The sequence below is a fragment of the Antennarius striatus genome, chromosome 16 (genome assembly GCF_040054535.1).
Source record: "Antennarius striatus isolate MH-2024 chromosome 16, ASM4005453v1, whole genome shotgun sequence".
NCBI classification, from domain to species: domain Eukaryota; kingdom Metazoa; phylum Chordata; class Actinopteri; order Lophiiformes; family Antennariidae; genus Antennarius; species Antennarius striatus.
The window spans coordinates 7,243,307-7,252,303 of record NC_090791.1 but is presented as its reverse complement, the minus strand read 5'-3'; the positions used below and the strand labels follow the sequence as shown (position 1 = coordinate 7,252,303).

Here is an 8,997-nt window from a genome sequence, read left to right as displayed (position 1 = left end):
TTTATCTCATATTTTATTATTTATTTTTTACTCCCTCCATCATGGAGATGATTGGTGTGTACCAATTCAATGACAGACTTTTTTGCGAAGAAAATGAAATTGTCATCATTATTAGCCTGCACGACAGTAGATATGCGCGCTTATAAATGCCGACCCTACAAGACTTTTCGAACACTATTGTGACTCATCATGACTAACAGAATCGGAAGAATGAGTTCATGATTAACTTTGGAGGAAGGAGAAGCTGACTGTGACGTTTTCCTGAAACGGCTGTGCTCTGACAGCTACAGAATGACGTCATCGACGTGGTGAGCGGTCACGTTGTTAAGTAACGAGAGGAGGAGACAGGCTCGAGAGAGGAACGGCCGCGCGTGCTGCTGGAACATCTATGGGACTGTCAACATAGAGTTCTACCGACGTCAGATCTCAGAGCTGGGGGAATGAGAGCCACCAGAATCCGCTACCATCCTCCTCTGCCCAGGCCCCTGTCCGACTGACAACCATCGGATCAGAAGCTCCACCGAACCAGCTCTCGGACGAACCTAATATCGGGTGAGTAGTGGGTCGGGGAACCAGAGAAACCAGAGGGGAAAAGGGGCCTGATTCGGCCGAATCAGAGACTAGTATTCACGGCTTACAGGAGAGGGGGAGGGGGCTAGTAGTAGGGATGCTATCTAAACAGGCTAGCCCAGCGTATTAAAGGGTGCGGTTAGAAGTGTGGTAACGTTATAAAATATAGTCTAGTGTAATATATTTAATTCCAATCTATTTTAATGTAATGGTGCAGTACCGTTTTACCATTACGTTAACGAATTTCTACGAGCCATAACGCTAGCTTGCACTTAGCAGCTAACATTTAAATACCGTGAAAGCCTCCAGGACAAATCTCTAAGGAAAGCTTTTGCGAGTTTTTCTATTCGACACTTTGAAACGTCAAAGCTTTGATGGAAATTCTAGAGTGAAATACTTGTAGGTAAGATTTTGTCCTTGTTGTTCGCAACTGATTTCCCCATCATCGAATTACAACGAAGACAGAGGATTGTCAGCTGACATCATAAATAACTTAAATCTGAGTGGTTGAACTGTAATTATTGCAGATTTTGTGATATTCGTGATTGTATTTAGTAACACAGATTACTGTGGAGTGACAGCTGCTTAAGTATGAGAGGTGCTACAGTGCTGTTCTTCATGTGAATGAAGTCTCTTTATTTTCTCTCTTAAATAAGATGTTTATTTTTATTATTTTGCCTCTTACGCCTGCTATATCTAGTCTTACAACAAGGATCTCATATGTAATTCAGGTCATAACAAGAATGTAAAGATTGTTTAACCACCTCAGGACATCCTGTCACCACAACTTCCACGCAAGACTCCTTCCTCACTGCCTTATTTGTGATTACTACCATAACAGCACAATGTACTATTTCATGTGTAGTCAGACTACTTCATATCATACAGGCCACCTTTGGGGAAAAATAGATTAAAGTTTGCAGTACTTTGGTGCTTATTTTTCACCATTCGTCTTTGCAATATCAAGTTCTCCCTTCTTGAGGTATTTAGAATGAACACATGAGAATATATGCAAATGAAAAACCTCATGGGCAATGTAATTTAAAGAAGTGTGGTACTGTCCCTATACCAGTTAATTAATTGGAAGCAATTAATGCGTATCCTTGTGATTAATGTTGTTCCTTGAATCGGGTCCCAGGCTGCAGCATGTGAGACATGCACTTGGTGTCATGAAACCTAACCCTTTATTAACCCCCATCTAGATGCATCCATCACATCCAGTATGACAGACTGTCAGGTCGATAGCTACACTTGACAAAGACTAAACGCCTATTCGTCATACATTTGACATTTTTACTTGAAATGGAGGTAGTGCAATGCAAATTGTTTTCTTTAAATTTTTTAAAAAGGTTCATATGTTCAAAGAGGAAAGTTTGTAAGCCATTGTTAAAGTACAAGTGGTTTTAGGACAGATCTGGCTAATTTATATTGTGATATGGGTTAGGATGATGTCAGACAGAAAATTCATAGGACTTGCGTTGGCGTGTCCAGAAAAGTGCAGTAGTCTGAACATGCTTTTTGTTATTTCAGAGTTGTCTTGAAACTACTTTTTGGTTCAAGTTGTTTAACAACTACCATCCAGTAGATCCTACTTCTACTGACAGAGGATCTACTGTGAATTGTTTGCAGACTATTTCCAAATGGTGGTGAGGAAGTAAATGTGATGAATGATTCACTCCAGTGATGCGTTCTCTGCAGCACATTGCTTTGTGAAATTCATTGCACAGAACTGTTTGAGGGCCTTGGCACAGAAAAACCTAGCCATTGCTCTGTGACTGCTCATGCCTTCCATCCCTTGGCAGTACTAATACAAAACAGTGGAGGACTTAATCTTGCTATGGAGTGGCTACGCAATGTGGCGTAGCAGAGAGAGGACTAAATAAATGATGGTTCTGCTTGGGCATCACGTGTAGTTCAGCTCTGAATTCACTTCGGTTCACTCGATGTCTGTCGAGTCTCGGCACTCATGGAGCAGTTGATTTTTGCTTCACAAAACTACTTGTATTTCTGTGTAGCCCTCATTTTGTATTTCTCTCTCCTCCCTCCCCTGCTTTTGTTGATCTCTCTTGCACCACCTCCCCCTTTCAATCCTAATCGTGTATCTCTGGAGGCCGCTCTGCTCAAGCAACATTCTCACTCAAACACGTGGTCAGTTCAGTTTGTTTGTGACTGACGGATCATCATGTGAGCAGCTGGCTGACTCTCGAGTACGCCATCCCTCATCTTACCAATCGGGATAATAAATAGTCTTATATAGTATTTGTTTGTCCTGTGTTGTATTTGTTTGTATAACATTTCATAGTTACTTGTGAGGAAATGGAACCGTGACACAGATGAGCTAGCTTGTTGTTGTGTCTTTCTTCTAATAATCTCTATTTGTGTTCTGGTGGCAGTGACAACTTGCAACCATGGAGCTGAGAGTGGGGAACAAGTACCGGCTCGGACGAAAGATAGGGAGTGGTTCCTTTGGTGATATATATCTTGGTAAGTGTTCCTTTGGTGACATATATCTTGGTAAGTGTTCCTTTGGTGACATATATCTTGGTAAGTGTTAACACACACTAATTGCGCTAAATTTAAAGGTTGCACATAATTTTTCATGCATCTCCTCTGTTAAGATTCTTTTCATAGTTTGTGGACAGACTCTTTATTCCTGCCATTCCATGAATATCCCTCCTTGTTCTGGGCAACAGCCTTAAAGTTCCTTCATATTCATCTATCACTGGGCAAATACTTGTACATTATCCATGGTTCTTAAAGCTTAGATTGTAATTGTGAGAAACTTCTCAGGTGCCAACATTGCCACCGGTGAGGAGGTAGCCATCAAGCTGGAATGTGTGAAGACCAAACACCCGCAGTTGCACATTGAAAGCAAGTTCTACAAGATGATGCAAGGAGGAGGTAAGCAGCGAATAGGACTTTTGGCATGCTTTACCAGATTTAGATTTTTTTATACGGGTACCCCGTTAAAGCTGCTGGGAAGATGAATTCATGAAACAATGAGACTGTAGGAATTTGAATCCTTTCACATTGTTACAATTTTGATGTCTTAGTAAGAAGAAGAAATCTCTGATGTGTTGTTGCACAATTTTTTTGTGACAAAAAATGACTTCATTGTACCAATAATAATGTGTGTAGTAAAATATCATTCTTACTGTGTGTTTGTGTGTGTGTTTTAGTGGGTATTCCATCAATAAAGTGGTGTGGTGCAGAGGGAGACTACAATGTGATGGTGATGGAGTTGCTTGGTCCCAGCCTGGAGGACCTTTTCAACTTTTGCTCCCGGAAGTTCAGCTTAAAGACTGTCCTTCTTCTGGCAGACCAGATGGTATGAAGTCAAACTGTATAATTATAAATTTCACGGCTCTTTAAATTCAGATCCTGGTACATGACGAGGGTTTACATGTAGGAATGGAGACATATTATCTCCCAATGTTTTGTGCATTGCACTTCTTGACTTTTATTTTTGATGCTCTCTTCATCAACATTGCACATGATAGCCTGAGGCTTTTTAGAGTCTAGATGTTTGCTCTCCTCTTGTGCATCCAGGTTAAAATCAAGGCCTAGATGTTTAATTCCATTGATGTGTCACTTTTTATTGTAACTGCATCCAAGTTGCCGTGTTTGGCCTTTTACATGGATGTTTGACCCTGTAGTTAAAGCCTGACTTCACTAGAAATTTGTTTCCTGTCTTTATGTATCCTGTTGCCCGTTTTTTTCTTCGCTTAGTTTTTTCAAAGTATTGACATACTAAGGGCTCCCACAATTGCACAGAATGTGATGACGTGTTCTAAATTGTGTCTATTAATGATGTATTTTAAGCTGTGTATTGCAGAACCTGATCATCCCAATTCTGTCCCTCATTCCTTTTTTAGATCAGCCGCATTGAGTACATCCACTCAAAGAATTTCATCCATCGGGATGTCAAGCCTGACAACTTCCTCATGGGGCTCGGCAAGAAGGGGAACCTGGTGTACATCATTGACTTTGGTTTGGCCAAAAAGTACCGCGACGCCCGCACACACCAGCACATTCCCTACAGGGAGAACAAGAACCTGACTGGCACGGCACGCTATGCCTCCATCAACACGCATCTTGGAATTGGTAAGCTCTGAACCAGATTAGTCACTTCTTATGTGCAACATTGGATTAGAGCATCTTTAAGGAGCATTGCTGTTGGTCTTTCACCTTCTGACCCTGCTATTTCCACACACACTTTTTATCAAGCAGTTTTTTATGCCCTTCACAGTAATGCTTTCTAGAAATTGTGGGTATTCTTGAAACACAGCAGAATAAGACTTTTTAAGCTTATTACGCAGTCAATGTTTTATCTTTTCTCAATATAATGGTGACGTAATCAAAATAGATGGAATATGTTTCTTTAATAATTAAGTAATATGAATTGCTGAACCAACATTGTCATTTTAGGGTCTCACTTTATTGTATTAAGTATTAGAGATAGTGTCGTCCCGATGATCGGTCATTGCGCTTCTAATCTATAAACATCTAAAATGTTACTCATCACAGATGGTTTATATTTGAGATAAATGAGTATGAGACATGTTATAATTTATCAGACAATAGATGCCTGTTGAATGTCACAAATATGTTTTGTGCGTATTGACATTTTCAAAATCTGGAGTGATTAATGGTGCTTAACCTTTAAACAGCTATGAAGCTGCCACTTGCAGCTTTACATTCTATAAAAACTGTTACTGTCACCATCCCCACCTCCCTCTGCATCGACTTCTTGTTTACACACACCCTAGTAGTTCATGCAAAGGATATGAAGGTAAATCGCTCATGGGAGCAGGAAAAATAAGGAAGTGCCATCTGAGATGGGGGGGGGGTCATGTTGTTGTGTTATTTCTGTGTTGTGCTCTCAGACTTTTCTGTAATATTTAACATTACTACAACATTACTTGTTGAGTAATTGCAGCCCAAACATGTTATTCTTCTGGGGTTTTCTTTTTGTGAGATTATAATTTAAGATTGATAAATCTTTGATTGAGAGTAAATTGATTTATCAATTTATTAACTAGACTTAATTAAGAGGCAACAAAAGCTGTCAGTGTAAAGTAACACCTTACAATAGTTATTGTATTGTTTATATGCCTTGTAGAAATCTCTGGGAAAGAATTTCCTTTGGGATTAGTAAAGTTCTGTCTTTTGTTACCTGTCTTGATGTTGTCATAACATCAGGCAATCATCCCTGTTTTCTCACATATATACATTCTCACAATTAATGTCCACAGAGCAGTCTAGACGTGACGACCTCGAGTCTCTCGGCTATGTCCTCATGTACTTCAACCTGGGGTCTCTCCCCTGGCAGGGCCTCAAAGCCGCTACCAAGCGCCAGAAGTATGAACGAATCAGCGAGAAGAAAATGTCCACACCCATCGAGGTTCTTTGCAAAGGATACCCTTGTAAGTAATGTCTGTAACGGCATAGCAGGATTCTTTTCAGGTCTGAGACAACTTGCAACTGTGGTGCTTGGTTTTCTCTGTGTCAAATTGAATACTTACTCTTATGTCATGTAATTTATGCAGCTTATGTTTTCATGTTGTTCGCAAGGAGTTTCTCCTTATCACAGTTTTTATTATTTGTTCTCCTACAGCTGAGTTCTCAACATACCTGAATTTTTGTCGTTCGCTTCGTTTCGATGACAAGCCAGACTACTCTTACTTACGACAACTCTTCAGGAATCTTTTCCACCGTCAGGGTTTCTCCTACGACTATGTCTTTGATTGGAACATGCTTAAATTTGTAAGTTTACATTTAAACCTTTCTAAACTATCTATGGACCTGTGTTTTTGTAGCTGCCAATTATAACACACTGTCTTACTGTCAGGAAGCTGACATTATTATTTTGCTAATTTATGTATATGTTTGCTACTGAAAAGGTTTTAATGTGGTTCTTCTCCTTCAGGGTGCCAGTCGAACAGCTGAGGATGGGGATCGTGAGAGGAGGACTGGAGATGAGAGGGATGAACGGATTGGAGGAGCTCCCAGGGGGTCTGCATCACGGGGGCTGCCCCCTGGTCCCAACCCTGGAGCTGCCAACAGAGTCAGGAATGGGCAAGAACAGGCCATCTCAAACCCTGCCTCACGAGTCCAACAGTCTGGTGAGTGTCCTGCTAAATTGGCTAAATCCTGCTATGGCTTCTAATAAGAGAATAATAATATACTTATGCTGCAATATGTTAATACGTACTTTCAGGAAACACTTCGCCTCGAGCAATTTCTCGTGCAGAAAGGGAGAGGAAGGTGAGCATGCGGCTCCATCGTGGTGCTCCCGCCAACGTGTCGTCCTCTGACCTCACAGCCCGTCATGACCAATCCAGAATTTCCACATCACAGGCGAGAAAACACTCAAATCAACACTCATCTGTTGGAGTGATGTGCTCTAACCATGGCTGACTCCATCTCCTTTTGTTTGCAGGTCAGCGTGCCATTTGAGCACATTGGAAAGTAGAATTCTTTGTCTCTGTGCAGAGCAGACTGACAGGTGAGTTCTTCCTTATTCCAATGGTGATGGAAAAAATACACTAATCACAATTACATTGTCCCACCAAATGACCATAACTACATTTGTTGTTCCAGGGCTTCAAGGTATATTCATCGCTCCAGGATATTTTCCCTTTATTTTTACTTTGTCTTATTTAAAAAAACAAAACAAGCAAGATTATTGCCAATGGACACATGGATATCTCAGAAATGACATTAAATCTTTCAAGGATCCAAGGAAGCACATACAGCATTCAAGATGCACTCCCTCTTGAACCTTTTTTGAAGAAATATGGACCACCACGACAACAAAAAAGCAAATAAATGACAGAAATACGCCATTGTTGCTCCATGGTTAGTCCTAATTGCCCCACTCCTGAAAACATGCTCTCAGTACCTTCTGTCTGAAAAATGTGAAGAACTGTTGGCAACAAAGAAGCAAAAAGCTTTCGGTTTATTGTCTAAGGTCAACTATGTGTCTGATGTAGACTTAGTAATGATTTGTTTTGTTTTTTAAACACCACAAAAACTACATTTCAGTAAATGTCACCTTCCAATTGGAGCTTATGGCTTTCCCTTTTTGTTTTTTTAAGAGAAAGCAGCTACAAGATGATGACATTGGGAGCAGTAGGTTAGATGATAGCGGAAGAAAAGAAATAACTTTGAAAGGGATAAGTAAGTGATGTTTTAGAGCAATGTTTTTGGTGTCATGAGTTACTGCTTGCCCTTGCCCTTCATTTTTGCGGTGACGTACTCTCCCTAAAAATTCTGCCACCAAAACCTCCACAACCCATTTTATTATTTTGCCTATTTTGACTTGGGTGTACTACTTTGATTTTGTTGTTACTGGGTAAGGTGAAGAATGACCATAGATATTGCAAAGAAACACTCAGTCTTGAGGGAACTCTCCTCAGGAAATTCTCAATGTATTTGATGAAAGACCATAGCTGCCCATTTTGGCTAAGAAATAGTGGCTGCAATTTTTATGATAGTTCTTAATGTTACCTTTTTTATTCTTTTGTTAATGGAGGTTACCAGGGAGGGGGGGTTGCTCTGATACGAGTTGCATTTTAGAAGGTTGGACATCAAAATACTTGTTTTTCTTTGAGGTTAACTTCAGTGTAAATATTTTTTTTTATTTTGATGTAAAGCCAAAATGTGGTTCTTTGTTTAAAGATGTAAAGTAGAAAAATGCATACTAATGACGTAAATTAGGGCTGGGTTCAGAGTTTAGGCTGATTTGACAGTTGTAGGAATTCAAGTCCTAAATTCTGGATTGGCTGCTGTTACTTTGCCATCTGGGTCATCAAATATTGTGTGTGTGTTTGTGTACTTGCATCAAGGAGTGTAGCGTCTCCCTGTGTAAGAACACAATTCATTTGTTCTGTGTTTGTATGCATATTGTTTTTATCTCTATTGTTTATTATTTATGTTAAGATTTTATTTGTCAGAAGAAACTTTCATTCCTTTATCTTGGTTGCATGTCATCTTCCTTTATCTTATGAGACATGGCTTTTTGTCTTTGTTTCTTTTATGCTTCAAATCTTTTCCACCCCATATCTAACATAGGGCTTTCAATATTCCATCTTCAAAAACAAATGTCCCAGTAGTTTGTCACCTTTTTGGATTTTACCTTCCAGCGCCCTCAATGATGTCATTCAACTGAAAACGACTGATGCAACTGCAGTGATGTGTACATAGCCGTGTACTGTATGTGTAATTATTATTGTAGAGGCCACCATGACCCAGTGGTAAATGTAACTTGATTTGAGAATGGTAGGAGCATCAGGTGATGGGGATTTCACTTTCTGTATTGTGTACTGATATCTTGTACAGTTCTTTAACACGCTTTATTTACAACAGTATTTGTGTATATTTTATGAAGTAATAAAAATGAATAACGTTGCTCACAAGGTCTTG

At 39.8% G+C, this 8,997-nt stretch overlaps 1 protein-coding gene across 2 annotated transcripts; it reads left to right on the top strand.

The window, feature by feature from the left end:
- Positions 1–312: 312 nt before the first annotated feature.
- On the top strand, positions 313–8,990 carry LOC137609606 (casein kinase I). Of its 2 annotated transcripts, none has more exons than XM_068336732.1 (11): positions 313–552; positions 2,964–3,054; positions 3,361–3,471; positions 3,750–3,898; positions 4,446–4,674; positions 5,826–5,996; positions 6,188–6,336; positions 6,500–6,695; positions 6,791–6,930; positions 7,013–7,078; positions 7,174–8,990. In XM_068336732.1, the coding sequence occupies exons 2-10, from the start codon at positions 2,979–2,981 to the stop codon at positions 7,043–7,045; spliced, it is 1,254 nt and encodes a 417-aa protein (XP_068192833.1). In that variant the 5' UTR covers positions 313–552; positions 2,964–2,978; the 3' UTR covers positions 7,046–7,078; positions 7,174–8,990. The 2 variants fall into 2 exon arrangements, with proteins under 2 accessions (XP_068192833.1, XP_068192834.1); XM_068336733.1 differs by lacking the exon at positions 313–552 and adding an exon at positions 642–973.
- The last annotated feature ends 7 nt before the right edge of the window (positions 8,991–8,997 follow it).